Here is a 15,313-nt window from a genome sequence, read left to right on the forward strand (position 1 = left end):
TAAGAGCAATTCTGTACCTACTCAGTACTGACTTCTCATTTCCACTCCCCCCGCCAGCCCCTGGTAACTTCTAATCTACTTTCTGTGCCTTTTTGAGAAATTCCACATAAATCTATCCTGTGTCTAGCTTATTTCACTAAGAATGCTTTCAAGGTCATCCATGTTGTATAGCATGTGTCAGAATGTCACTGTTTTTTAATAATATCCTGCTGTCCTTGAGACCCCATGGACTATTCAGTCCATTGAATTCTCCAGGCCAGAATACTGGAGTGGGTTGCCATGCCCTCCTCCAGGGAATCTTCCCAACCCAGGGATCAAACTCAGGTCTCCTGCATTGCAGGAGGATTCTTTACCAGCTAAGCTACCAGGGAAGCTCGCTTATATACACATATGGTTTATCCATTCAGCCATTAATAGACACCTGGGTTGTACCTATCTTTTGGCTATTTAAGACTAATGCTGCCAAACATTCATATACAAGTATATATTTGAGTCTCTGTCTTCAGTTCTTGGGGGGATATCCCTAGGAGTACTATTGCGGGGTTATACAGAAATTGTATATGTAACTTTCTGAGGAACCGCCTCAGTTACTGTTTTCCAGTGACTGCATCATTTTACATTTCTATCAGCAAAGTATGAAGGGTTACAATTTTTCCATATCCATGCCAACACTTGTTATTTTCTTTTTCAAGACTACAGCCATCCTAGGAGGTGTGAAGTGGTGTCTTGCGTGGTTTTGATTTGCATTTTTCTAATGACTAATGATCCTGAGCATCTTTTCATGGGCTCACTAGCCACTGTACATCTTCTATGGAGAAATGTCTGTTCAAGTCCTTGTCCATTTCCAAACTGGATTGTCTGTCTTTTGTTACTGTTTGTTTTCCATTTAAAACTCTGTGTTATTCTCAGGACAGACTAGTACAACCTCTTTGCAGAATCAATTAGAATATTCATATTTTATAATACCATCCTGGGGCTCCACCCAAAAGAAATTATTATAAATTTATGAGCTTGAAGCTAGTCACAAAATTGTTATTTTTAATACATAAACATTAGAAACAACCTGAATATCCAACAATAAAAGATTAAACTAGAACATGTACATTATGGAATATTACAATACAGGATAAAATGTCTAGAAAGTTTACACAAATAAGAGAAGTGTATATAATGCATTAAATAGAAGTAGTATAATTGTAAAAATAACCCCCCTAAAAGTCTAACAGTTGGGGGATACATTTTATGGTATATCTATGAGAGGAAATACTATATATAGGCAAGAAATTATATTTTAGAAGATATTTAATGATTTGGGGAAAATGCTCTTATAAGAAATTCACAAATATATTATCAAGACTCTCTAAGGAAGAGGAATATTCATAACTTTTCTTTTGTAAATTTTCCTATATTTTCTCCAATGATCGGTAAAAATTTATTAAAGCAAATACAACATAATCAATGAAAAACTGTCAAGAGAAATATACTAAAATACTCACAAGATGTATGCTGGGATCTTTTAATTTCTACTTTTCAGAATTTTATTGTTATAGTTGAGTGCTTATCTCCTTTGTATAACAAAAATACATATAAAATTGGTTATTTTTGTTAAACCAGGCTTGGTTTAACTTGGATCCAGTTTATTAACCATTTAGTTGACCTGATCTTATTTATATAAAAAAAATGACTCACTTTTTAGTGTATTAGTAGATAATGGTGAAGCAGTAAACATATGGGAGTGCAAGCTATAGGTTCTGACTGTCTGGGTTCAAATTCTTATTATACCACTGACCTAATCATGGAGCTCAAGCTTTCTTCATCTACAAAAAGGAGATAATAATGAATAACACCTACCTCACAGGAGTCCTGTAAGAGTTAAGTGGGTTAATAAAGGCAACACTGAGAATGGTACCGGGTAAAACACAAAGTTCTCAGTGAAGGTAACAAGCAAAGGATGAGGAGAATAGGGGTAACGGTCAACAGCTGCCACATCGGGCCTCGTGTGCTGACTGCTTTACATCCCTACTGCACTCTTCTGAACAATAACTGACTTTCAGTTAGTGAAGCACCTGCTTCCTTCTTACTAACAAAATCTAGCCTATAACAATATCATCTAAAATGCAACCATCTAAATTTTATTTAAGTAAAAAGGTTTATTATTGTGTTAATGTCCAAACTGTCCATGCTTTAGGTCTATCTCACACTAGAATTATTAAACATTGCAAAGATGAAAAGATATCAGGAAAAGGTACAAGTATCTACACTTGGTTTCATTTTTTACTTACTTATAAGCGTAGCAACAACTTCAAAACAGATGAGCTGGTTGTTCTGGAACAATTTTACAAATGGAAATGCCAGAAGTGGGAGATACGGTGTGTCACTAAAAATGGCGGACCAGTGAGCTAATGCAGAGAGGGTTCTGTGAATAAAATAAGGAAATAAAGACCAGAAAAGCTTGTTAAATTTGACTAAATGATATATTCAGATTATAAAAAACGATACAGAAGATAAATTTGGTGAAACTTGGATTTGCATGTTTTCCCACAATGCGACTGAGGATATAAACTTTTGGCAAGAATACCACAAATGTGATGTGCAGTGATACAGAGGGAAGCTTTTATTACTGGTAATTAATTTTAAATTTGATTACTTGCTTAAGAAGGTGTCTGCTAAGTTTCTCTACTATGAATCACTATTTTCCCCATTTGTAAGCAATAAGTACCTTGGGGGAGATACACACCGCTGCGAATACTGAACATACCTCTGTAATACTCTGAGTAGCCTCCTGCTTTTGATGGGGTATTTATTCTGAAGGTTGAGAAATGCCACATGAATGCCTTTATCTATAAGGTTACTAAATGCTGTATGATTTTCAGGCAGCTGTAGCAGCGAGCGCCAAATGAACATTCTGAAATTAAAACATAGTTTTAACTAAGAAAAACTGGAGGGATAAGACTGATTTAACATGTAAGAATTTAATTTTTACCTGTATTTCGTTGGAAATTCACCATAGCCTTTTAATAAGATTTGTAAACGCTTTTTGTTTAATCCATCTGACAACTCATTCTATCAAGAGAAAAAAAAATAGTATCAATAAGTCCACTGTGGCTTTCTAACTTCAGAACACAATACACAGTAAAAAATATTTTATATCATGGGACTGTCTCCATACACACAAAATCTTTCTCTCTCCTGAGTGTGTATATACACAGCACATAGTTTATGACCTATTTTTACCCTATTATAGGGTCTGACCAACTTTTTCTGTCAACAATCAGAGAGTAAATATTTTAGGTTTCAGGTCAAAAGGCAAGATCAAGGATATTACACAGACACTTATATAGATGCCTATATAATCATTTAATATGCAACCATTTAATAATGTAAAAATCATTCTTGGCTGGGCTTCCCTGATAGCTCAGCTGGTAAAGAATCCGCCTGCAATGCAGGAGACTCTGGTTCGATTCCTAGGTTGAGAAGATCTGCTGGAGAAGGGATAGGCTACCCACTCCAGTATTCTTGGGCTTCCCTTGTGGCTCAGCTGGTAAAGAATCTGTCTGCAATACGGGAGACCTGGGCTCGATCCCTGGGTTGGAAAGATCTCCTGGAGAAGGGAAAAGCTACCCACTCCAGTATTCTAGCCTAGAGAATTTCATAGACTGTGTAGTCCATGGGGTCGCAGAGAGTCGGACATGACTGAGAGACTTCCACTTCATCCTTAGCTTGAGCAGCCAGGGGTCCCAGCACTCAAGCTAAGGACCCCTTAGCTTGGGTCCATGGGCTGCCATTTGTTAATCCCTGTAGCATGAACAATCCATTCTAATATCTTCCTCCTTCTCTTGCTCTCTTTTTTTTCACTTTTATTTTTAATTCAATTTTTATCTTAATGGGAAAATATTTTGTAGATTTAAGAATCATAAACCCATATGTATAGAGTATCTCGTTTAAGCTTAACCATACAAAGCACAAGAGACCATCTGGCTTCCTTTCTTTGAGGAAATGGAAAGGTCAGTAGAAGCTCCCCAACTTGCTCAAGGTCACAGATCTGTTAAGTGTTGGTTCAAGACTCAAAGCCAGATTTTCTGACTTAGTTCAGTGCATTTTTTACCATAAGAAACAGGTAATCCAGTGTAAGAGGGAGGTGAGGGACAGCCTGAGATAACAGTGAATGAAGAGTCCGCATTTGAGAGCCACGGACCAGACGCCGAGGGCAAGTAGCCCAGACTGGAGCACCGCGATCCATGAGAGACATGTTCACTGCTATCATCACCGAGACCCCTGCTGCACTGAAGCCTCTTTAAACAAAGGGCAGGTGCCCGGATGAACCGGCCTGAGTTTCATCCTCTCGTCTCAACCGTGAGCGGATGAAGTCCCTACTTCCTTGCTGTGTCCTGAAGCCATGATTAGCTGAGCACATGCATTTCACCCATAGAAAGGACCTACTTTGACCCACCATTTAGAGCTGGCTAAGGGTTTCCAAGGTGGTGCTAGTGGTAAAGAACCTGCCTGTTAATGCAGGAGACGTAAGAAACTTGGGTTCAGTCTCTGGGTCAGGAAGATCCCCTGGAGGAGAAGATAGCAACTCACTTCAGTATTCTTGTCTGGAGAATCCCATGGACAGAGAAGCCTGGCGGGCTACAGTCCAGAGGCGGACACGACTGAAGTGACTTAGCGCACACACACGGGTTTTTAGAAGCCGCCTGCTCTCTGACACATTTCTGTGGACCTTCCACCTGTAATCCAGACCGAGTGCGGCCAGATGCCCTGATTGTGCGTCACTTTTATTTCCCAGAAGTCAGTCATGACCAGGCCCACTCGTTTTCCCAGGAAACGCTCCTGCAAACTTTCAGGAAAGCTCAAGCCAGACTATGTCTCAGGTATACCTTTCAGCTCCTTTTCTCACTACTGCATTCAACTCATAGGGTCAATATTCCCCATTCTTTACACAGCTAGCTTTGTGCCTGCTACTTAAACTAGGCAATATTTTGTTTAGGGCTACATTGTAGAAGTGATAAAACTATAAAGAAAACCAAGGACATAATTAATGCAGAAGTAGGGACAATGGTTACATCTGTGGGACAGGGAGAAAAATGTGATTGGGGACAAGCACACAGGGGACTCCAAAGCTACTGATAACACTCTATCTCTTAATGTGGATATGACTAGGTCCAGAAGAGATTTCACGTGGCAGGTCTGAGACTGCTACCCTTAAAAAGGCCTACAGGTTGGCCCTTGTCTGGTGTCCATATACCTGGGTTTTCAGGAAGTTTCCACCCTCCTCAGAGCCAGTGGGAGCAGCTCATTGTGCCTAACCCGTACAGCGTGGCTTAAGCTTTCCGTGTGGGTCCTCGTGTGGAGTTTTGCAATGTACTACACAGGGGGTGCCTATAACCAGCTTCCAGTAAAAACCCTGAGCACTGAGTTTCTACTGGATTTCCCTGGTAGACAACACTTTACACATTCCTCTTTTGATGCAAGCTTCACTTTTTAAAACTGCTTATAGCAGAAAAGAGGCTGTGAAAATTAACGTGAAAAACACCAACAGTTGGTAAGAACATGAAGCGACTAGAAACCTCAAATACCTCATGGTGAGAATATGGATTGTTTAAATCAACCACCTGGGAAACTCTGACAGTATTTACTAAAGCTGAACATATGCAGAGCCCATAAGCCAGGAATTCCATCCCTAGGTTTATACCCAACAAGAGACACATCCTTATGTTCACCAAAGATGCACTAGCATGTTCACAGTAACACTGTTTCTAATAGCAAAAAAAAAACCTAGAAAACTACTCAGATGCCTACCAACAGCAGAATGGATAAAGCATGGCTTATTCATACCAGGGAATTCTATACAGGTATAGAATGGTTTATGACCACATGGATCTTTCAGATAAAAAGAAGCCAGACACAAAAGGGTACCAACTAAATGATCCAATGACCACAGGCACAAAAGGGACAGAACTAATCTAAGGTGTTAAAAGACAGGAGATAGTTATCCTTGGGGTAAGGGGCGACGTGCCTGGAGGGGAGAAGTGGAGGGCCTTCGAGGCTGTGGGGAAAGGTCCATTTTTTGATCTGGGTGCTGACACTGCAGGTGTATTCAGTCTGTAAAAATGTACTGAGCTCTCCATTTATATGTATGTGACTGATTGATTTACTGTTAATAAAAAGTTTTAAAAATTCCTGAAAATGCTACCAGCTTCTCAATTGTTGATATTTTCAATTCCAGAAAATAAGGAAAATACAAAAAAAAATTATAAAGAAGATAATAAAACTGACTGAAATAGGTAATTCTATTAGTAACTCAGTCTTTCCTATAGAGTTTTAAAAATAATACATAAGTACCCTTATCTTTTTAAAAGTGGCTCAAATGGTAAAGAATTGGCCTGCAGTATGGAAGACCTGGGTTCAATCCCTGGGTTGGGAAGATTCCCTGGAGGAGGGCATGGCAACCCACTCCAGTATTCTGGCCTCGAGAATCGCCATGGACAGAGGAGCCTGGCAGGCTACAGTCCATGGGGTCGCAGAGTTGGACATGACTGAGTGACTAACCACACAGATAACCAAACATATAGTTCTTGTAGCTTGCTTTTTATATTTAACATACTACAATCATTTCCCTTTCCTCTTAAATATTCTTAGATTTCTACTATAAAACTCTACCATAATTTATATTGATTAGTTACCTAATGGTGGACATTTTGGTTGCTTCTAAGTTTTTCTTGAATAAATCACACACACACAAATTCTGAAGAACAATTTGGCTACTGTGAAAATTTTTATGCACATGCTCTTAAAAATTCTTCTACAGACATGTTTGTGCAAATGTTCAAAGAACAGCCACTGCATCACAGAATGTATTAACAGAAGAGTAATATTACAACCTAAATGCCAGTGAGCAGAGTTCTAGTGAGATAAATTAATGTATATCCATAAATGCAATACTATGCAAATATTTTTAACTGCTGTAGCACTACCTGCACTAATATAGTCAATCTGTTAAATGATAAGAGCAAGTTATAAAACAGTAATGTGGTGTGACTCCATTTATTAAAAAAAATTTAAAGGTAACAGACACAGGTATATATGTATATATTCATACACAGAAAATTTCTGAAAGATGAACAATTATTAACGATGATCACCTCTGGGGAGTGCAATGAAGAGTGGGCTAGGGCACAGGGAGAAAGAAAAGTATACTTTTGGGTTTTGTCCCTTTACAGCCTTCTATGACAGATAACTGTTAATCCAAGAGACAAATGTAATTTTAATTCTTCTAGGAACCATGTTAAAAAAGTCACAAGCAGCAGGTAAAAATTAAATTTAATAATTTAACCCAATGTAATAAAAATTTTATCATTTGAAAATACAATCAGCATAGTATTATTAATTAATATGATGCTTTTCCTTCTTTAGGGGTAGGAAATTAAGTACAAACTACTATATATAATAAGCTTGTTATATATATAATAGTATAGATATATAACAAGATATACAGCACAGAGAATATAGCTAATATTTTACAATAGCTTTAAATGGAGTATAATCTATAAAAATACTGGGAATCACTATTCTGTACTAATATAAAACTGTAAATGAGCTATACTTCAATTTTTAAAATATTTTACTTTTGCTCATAATAAAATTTCAGTGTCTGATGTGTACTTCACACATACACCACATTTCACATCAGTCCAGCCACCTGTGACTAGTGGCTACCATACTGGACAGTGAAATTCTATACTGTTTGACTTAAAAAAACAGTATGCATTAATTTTATATTAAAAAGGCTTTTAAATTTTATATTAAGTTTTAAAAGGCATGTTATAATTTCAGTTACAACTTGCTGCTTTTCTAAAATTTTCCTTTTAATTCTTAAGAGAAGGAAGAACGATAATGGACTAGGAATCATGAGACCTGTTTACAGCAGAGTTGTGACAAATGAAAAGTTTAATACATTCTTACCTCTTTCTTTTCAAGACTGCCTGTCAGGTCTTGTTTCAATATTCTGGTCTGTATTTTGCTTTCCCTTGATTTTGCTGGCCGCTGTACTCTTCCTGATGTGACTTTCACCTTAAGATCACCAGAATTCCCTTTCTTCTTAGGCAAATCCTCAATCACTTTCACTAAAGGAGGAGGTGGCTAAAAGGGAGGAAAAAAAATCCAGTGGCTATCTTTAGAAAACAGACCTGCAAACATAGTATTTAATTTTTATTTTGGTCAATTTAATACTGTGCCTTGATACAAAAAGTATAAATAAAGTGTCCAAGAATGTTTCCTTGTTGACTAATGAGTCAAAGCAAATTTCTGCCAAATTCCTTTGAGAACACAATAAAGATCTTGATGAACAAAGATAAATAGAACTGAATGATTCCTTGAAGGCTGGCCTTAAGTCATACAGCATCAATCCATCTTTTATGCTTGCACAATAGAAGTTCGTAGTACAGTAGTAATCTGTAGCCCATGGCCCTCTAAAAGGCTGACAGAAGCACCCTAGTATTCTTTGGGCTCCAGTGAAATTTCTTTTGAGGGAAACTGTCACGTGACTTTCCCCTGACAGCCAGCACCCCTGCCTCTGTCCTCGGTTACATTTTCTAACTTACATGGAGATGGCTCGGTCCCTCAACTGCATCGACAGCTTCAGAGGCCGTGCGCGGATAGCATGGCCTAGACGCCAAACCCTCATTTTGATGGGGCTTGTCAAATAGGAAGATAAGCCTCCAACAACTTCAACTTACTTGACTAAGACAGTTCCTTTATGAATAACACTTTCTTTGAAATAAAACGATCATCCTTGTTCAAAGGAAATGAGCAGGTAAAGTACCTCTGGCTTTCTGAGTTCCAAACATGATTAAAGTACACTGACTTTCACAGGGTGTTTAAATGTTTGAGACCATTATGGCCGAGTGTTTCCTTAGTAATTAGCCCAGACCCAGATCAAAGACAGATGGATTTGTGTTTTTTAAATAATTTTTTCTTGAAGTCAAAGTGGCAATGCCTCTTATATGAGAACACAAGGAAAACCCCAAAAGTCCAAATGAACGAACATATTAGATTTTCAAAAAACACAAATTATATCCATTACCTTGAATCAAGCTGTCATGAAAGCCAGAACACTGTGCTTCCATGATGACATACAATGGAAATCAATCACCATTCTGGGAAAGCTCTTTGACGCAGAAACCAAACTTTTTTGACCTCCTCCTCCCTCACCGGCAAAAGAAATAAGTAGAACAAGGCAAACATTCTGACTCTTTTTAAATAACAGACTATAAATAGACTACTTTGAGGTTTCAAACAAAACTTTTTCTCATGTTGCCTTCAAAAGTTTAGGACTTCTGCTTTTGAAGGAACAGCAGTTGTTCACTTAGTTGCTAACTTGTGTTTGACTCTTTTCATGAGCCCATGGGCTGTAGCCCACCAGGCTCCTATGTCCATGGGATTTTCCTGACAATAATAATGGAGTGGGGTGCCATTTCTTTCTCCAGGAGGTCTTCACGAACCAGAAATCAAACCCATGTCTCCTGCATTGGGAGGTGGATTCTCTACCATTGAGCCACCTGGGAAGCCCTTGTTTTTGAAATTTGCACCTATTACAGGAGACCCTCGGAGAAGGCAATGGCAACCCACTCCAGTACTCTTGCCTGGAAAATCCCATGGACGGAGGGGCCTGGTGGGCTGCAGTCCATGGGGTCGCTAGGAGTCGGACACGACTGAAGCGACTTAGCAGCAGCACAGGAGACCCTACTGTCAACTGCAGTATGTATGACATGTAACATTATGACGTGTATAAGAGTAGGTAACGCAATAATATATACGGCACTATTGTACTTTTGTTTTAAAATTATTATGAAAACTATTTAAAGTTTTAACTGTATCAGTAAGGGGTTTTTTAAATAGTGGTTTTCTGGGATACATTATTATTTATTCACATCTGAAAGAATATAAGAATAATGCAAAATATAGTAGCAATAGCTCTGACTAAAGAAAAAGTACAGCAACTACTTACTCGGATTCAATTCTTTGTCTATGAAATATAATTAATAGTAGTCTGACTTCTGAATACTATCCATCTTTAATATCCTTGAACTATCTTCCAACCTCAGTCTATTCTTCTAAATCATTATTAAAATACTAATTCTAGTGCCACATTTTTCATAGATCTTGCATAAAAGAATCTCGCAAAAGGTGGAGCCTGAGATAGGATCTGAATTGCCACACCTCAGGAGTGTTGAAACTTCAGCACAGAAATAGGAATTAGCTTACTTATTATCAGCAGAATACCAGAAATTCTTCAATGGCAAGAAAATAGGACTTGAAGGAATGGGACATGGTTAATAAGTTTTGTATAAACCTGGGCATTTTGTAAGCCTGGAATAGCCATAGAGACACTGGTGGTGGTGGTAATATGTCAAAAAAAAAATCCTACTTCTGTTATAAGCTAGCTTTTCATCAATTTGATCTCAATTTGCTTAACAAATAACAGAGAGGAAGCCAATGACATGCTTATCTTGGTTTTTCTCAGATCTCTCTTTCTGTTAATAACATTTATCTAGCTCTTATATCAGAGAAGGCAATGGCACCCCCACTCCAGTACTCTTGCCTGGAAAATCCCATGGATGGAGGAGCCTGGAAGGCTGCAGTCCATGGGGTCGCTAAGGGTCGGACACGACTGAGCGACTTCACTTTCACTTTTCACTTTCCTGCATTGGAGAAGGAAATGGCAACCCACTCCAGTGTTCTTGCCTGGAGAATCCCAGGGACGGCGGAGCCTGGTGGGCTGCCATCTGTGGGGTCGCTAAGAGTCAGACACGACTGAGCAACTTCAGTTTTACTTTTCACTTTCCTGCATTGGAGGAGGAAATGACAACCCACTCCAGTGTTCTTGCCTGGAGAATCCCAGGGACGGCGGAGCCTGGTGGGCTGCCGTCTGTGGGGTCGCTAAGAGTCAGACACGACTGAGCAACTTCAGTTTTACTTTTCACTTTCATGCATTGGAGAAGGAAATGACAACCCACTCCAGTGTTCTTGCCTGGAGAATCCCAGGGATGGCAGAGCCTAGTGGGCTGCCGTCTATGGGGTCGCACAGAGTCGGACACAACTGAAGCGACTTAGCAGCAGCAGCAGGCTAACAATTCTTATTAAGTGCAAATAATGTTATTAGAATTTTTTAAGTCTGCAAGAATAGTAGAGTATAATTCCATATGTTTAAAGAAAATGTATTCACATGTGCACACGACACATACACACAATTCTCATTATTTGCGGTAGTTACGTTTTACAGAGTTGACACAATGCTGAGTTACTGAAAACTGAATTTCACCAGCAGACAGATTCACAAATAGAATCTGTGAATATGCAGGTTGACTGTATACATTTACACACATAGAAAAAAATACTTGGTAGGCATACATTTCAAAATCATCTGAGAATGGTTAGACTTATTGAATTATTTGCTTATCTGTATCTTTTCCTTTTTCTCTGTAATAAGAACTTCTTACTGATGAACTCATTTGTAGGGCAACAGAGACTCAGACATTGAGAACAGGCTTGTGGACACAACGGGGAAAGGAGAGGGTGGGACAAATTGAGATAACAGCATTGAAACATGTGCATTACCACATGTAAAATAGCCAGTGCGAATTTACTCTATGACACCAACACCGGGAGCTCAACCCGGAGCTCTGTGGTGTCCTAGAGGGGTGACACGGGGTGGGAGGTGGGAGGGACGGTCAAGAGGGAGGGGACACAGGTGTTATCTACGGCAGATTCACGTTGATGTATGGCAGAAACCAACACAACATTGTAGAGGAATTATCCTCCAATTAAAAATAAATAATTTCTTTCTTAAAAATATTCCCCTCCCCACCCCAGAAAAGAGAAGGAAACAATCTAAAGTAAAACTTGCTTTGTTATTTGATGCAACAAGCTGGAGAAATTCTACATTAGTGTAAGAGAAGTGGGAAATATATTTCAGATGAAATGTGCAGGGTAACAACAGATGTAGAAACGCGCACGGTGTCTACAAGGGACAGTAAGAGAAGTAGAAAGCACAGGGAAACACGCTAGGTAGAGAAGACAAGACAGAGAAGACCTAGAGGCAGGCAGAAGAGTGGATTTAATGCAAGAGGCAAAGGAAGGGAGGCCACAAGAACAGCATTATTTTAGATGATGAAAGTCTTATTTTAGAAAAATGGAATGTGGAAGATGATTGATGAGGAGGAGCAGGCACCGAGGGCTCTGAGTTTAGGTATATTTATCAAGATTACTATTTTTCGAGAGCAGTCAGTGAGCACCAATACAAGGATGGCCGAGATGGCGAACAGGTGGCCCACGTATAGACATTTCAGATTCAAGGAGTTCATGACTTAGTATTGACTCAATTCGGGAAACAGAGGAATAGATACAGTCATAGGTGCTCCACGGTATCTAGACAGCAAGAGGGGAAGAAAGAGAAAAAAATGAACAGACTGGGATTGCGGACCTTTTGCAGGAAACAGATCAGAGAGGTACCTCGAGTGGGACAGAGACAACAAACAGAGGCCTTTGACAAAGGCAGCAGTGTAAGAATGGAGCATAGGTGAGCACAGTCTGGAGATGTGGCTTTGGGAGTAAGAGCGAAAAAACACATCCAGAAAAAGGGATAATGGTGCGAGGAAGTTACAAAATTGTAACAGAGCTTTTACTTGGAAGTTACAAAATTGTAACAGAGCTTTTACTTTTGATGATACAACATTTAAATCTTAAAAGAAAAAAGCTAAGTTTACTTGATAACATACCTTATTTATTTCTTTCGTTAAAGTCTGAACTGAGTATATGTTCAGACTGCCATTTTCCATAATAGATGCAATGTACCGTCCATGTGGGCTAATTACTGATGAGCTAATTCCATCATCAAGGCTCCCAATTTCAAAGAGAAGTTTACAAGTCTGTATATTAATAAATCTCATAATACCATCCTGACTTAGCACTCCAAGAACCTAAGAGTAGAGAGAAACAACATGTGAGTTCCTAAAACATTTAAACTTCAAGTCTCAGATGTTAACTTGACTTATTATGGTGATCATTTTACAATATATACATACAAATACTAAGTCATCATGTTATACACCTGAAACTAACATGAAAGTGAAAGTGAAGGTGCTCAGTCCTGTCTGACTCTTTGTGACCCCATGGACTATACAGCCCATGGAATTCTCCAGGCCAGAATACTGGAGTGCGTAGCCTTTCCCTTCTCCAGGGGAATCTTCCCAACCCAGACATCGAACCCAGGTTTCCTACATTGCAGGCGGATTCTTTACCAGCTGAGCCACAAGGGAAGCCCACGAATATTGGAGGGGGTAGCTTATCCCTTCTCCAGTGGATCTTCCCAAGCCAGGAATTGAACCAGGGTCTTCCTGCATTGCAGGCAGATTCTTTACCAACTGAGCTATGAGGGAAGCCCCGAAACTAACATGTTCTATGTCAATTACACCTCAGTTTTAAAAAGTCAAACTACACACTTACACATGTGTGTATTTACATATGTTCTCTCTTGGGGGGCATGCAGTGGCGGGGTGGAGGACAATCAGAGGAGACCATACTCGCAGAGAGCCACGATGTTTATTTAAAATCCCTGATCACGGCTCACGCAGATTTGCCCAGTTCAGGTCCAGATAAGCCTAGCCTTAACCAGAACCAGTAAGGAGCCTCTCCTAGGAGATTACAGAAAGGCCACCGGAGCCTCTTCCCTTCCCACCCAGGCAGGCCTATCTCCACCAACCCCTCCAGGGGAAGGAGAGAGGAGTACGGTTCTCCACTTTGACTCCACACTGGCTGGCAGAAGCGGGAAGGCTGGAGGGCTTGTTTCCCTTCTCCATCCTCAGCTTGAGCAGAGCTGACAGCTGTCCTGCTGCCCCACACAAACCTGTGACCTCGCTGTTGTAACCAGCATTTGGGTTGTGGAGGGAGAAAGTCTGTGAGCTGCAAAAAAGGACAGTGTTGGGGTGGGAGGAAGTCCAAAGGAAGCTAGTCATTTAAGGGGGAAAAAAACAGCTGTAACTCATACAACTTTAAAAATTAAAAACATGTACTAAAAAAGCTTAAATGCATAAAACAATAAACCCCTCTGCTGCTTCGTCTACAGGCTCTTTCCCCGGGGCCAGGGGCTGGCAGGCAGCGTCACCAGGTGATTCTGTGAAGCACTGACATCCCTTGTTATGTGAAAGCCTACAGTTTGGAGGTAGCTGGAGGCAATTTGAAGGTGACAATCTAAAAAGCATGCTTTTCTGTTGGTCACATGGAAGGAATCCCCTCATTCAGTTGACGGCACTTCTCTGGAAGGCAAGATCTATCAAAACTACAGATGCACATAATGCTGGTGCCACTACTTAACTCTGGGATTTTATTTTTCCCTGCAGACAGGATGTGTGAAGTGACATGTGCAAAAGTGATGCAGTGCAGTATTACTTGTGCTAGAAGAGAACTAAAAACAGGTTGAGTGCCCAATAATAAAGGACTGGTTAAAAAAATTGATACAGCTGTAAAAAAGAATGAAGTTTTGTACTGATATAGGATAATCTTCAAGGTAAACTAAGTAAAGAAAAAAAATGCAAAATGGGAAAAATATAAGGTTATATAACAGCAGTGGTTTTGGAGAGTGAGTAACGGGGCAAATGAGACAGAAAAGGAAGAGTTCACTTTATGCCTTTTTTTTTAGTGTTTTCAACCATGTGAAAGCATTATCTACTCAGAAAACTTAAAATAGATATGATAAATACACACACACACATACACATACATATATACATAAAACACACATATAAAATTTGTTAATGGCAAGACCCAAGATAATTTAAAATAAAGAAGTTAAGGTTCAATTGCCCAACTATTAAACTATTAAAAAGAAAAAGGGTGTGTGGAAGGGAAGCACTTTGTAAACTAAGGCTAAATAGAAAGAAAACACGTTTCATAGGCTCGAGACAACCTGTTATGGTAGATAAAACACAGCACAACAAAAAGGCAAGGAAATTTCCATTCTAGTCCTACTTTTAATCCTTGTAACAGCAGTGTTGACAAGTCACTTAGTTTCATGTCACAGTCTGTGAAACATTTCCTGCCTATGCTCAAAGAATTCTTTAAGGATCAAATTAAAAAAATAGCACACTTCATCACCCTGTAAACCGGAGTAAGATATAAAGTATACAGATTTTAGGGAAAAGGGTAAATTATCCCTAAAATCTGTATACTTATTTTAGGAATTAATTATCATTAATATATAGAAACTAAGATGTTTTCCATTCTTTCAGTTTTAGACTCTTAACAAGTTAGAGTC

The 15,313-nt window shown here is 39.3% G+C and overlaps 1 protein-coding gene and 1 long non-coding RNA gene across 9 annotated transcripts in view; one reads left to right on the forward strand and one right to left on the reverse strand.

Moving 5' to 3' along the window:
- TBC1D31 (TBC1 domain family member 31) overlaps window positions 1-15,313 on the reverse strand; it is a 65,714-nt gene that overhangs the window by 25,452 nt on the left and 24,949 nt on the right. For 7 of the 8 annotated variants that reach the window (XM_055545913.1, XM_055545906.1, XM_055545910.1 and 4 more), the window contains 5 exons: window positions 12,780-12,980; window positions 7,966-8,142; window positions 2,984-3,063; window positions 2,759-2,905; window positions 2,283-2,416 (listed from right to left, as the gene is read on the reverse strand). In XM_055545913.1, the coding sequence (XP_055401888.1) occupies window positions 2,283-2,416; window positions 2,759-2,905; window positions 2,984-3,063; window positions 7,966-8,142; window positions 12,780-12,980 (739 nt within the window). Of the gene's footprint in view, window positions 1-2,282; window positions 2,417-2,758; window positions 2,906-2,983; window positions 3,064-7,965; window positions 8,143-12,779; window positions 12,981-15,313 lie in introns of those variants that run through there. The other variant, XM_055545914.1, reaches the window with a different exon arrangement.
- Window positions 9,615-14,221, forward strand: LOC129626654 (uncharacterized). Its single transcript, XR_008702115.1, has 3 exons — window positions 9,615-9,759; window positions 12,494-12,580; window positions 14,126-14,221. It is a non-coding gene; the product is annotated as an uncharacterized LOC129626654 (long non-coding RNA).

This window comes from Bubalus kerabau, chromosome 14 (assembly GCF_029407905.1).
Source record: "Bubalus kerabau isolate K-KA32 ecotype Philippines breed swamp buffalo chromosome 14, PCC_UOA_SB_1v2, whole genome shotgun sequence".
Taxonomy (NCBI): Eukaryota; Metazoa; Chordata; class Mammalia; order Artiodactyla; family Bovidae; genus Bubalus; species Bubalus kerabau.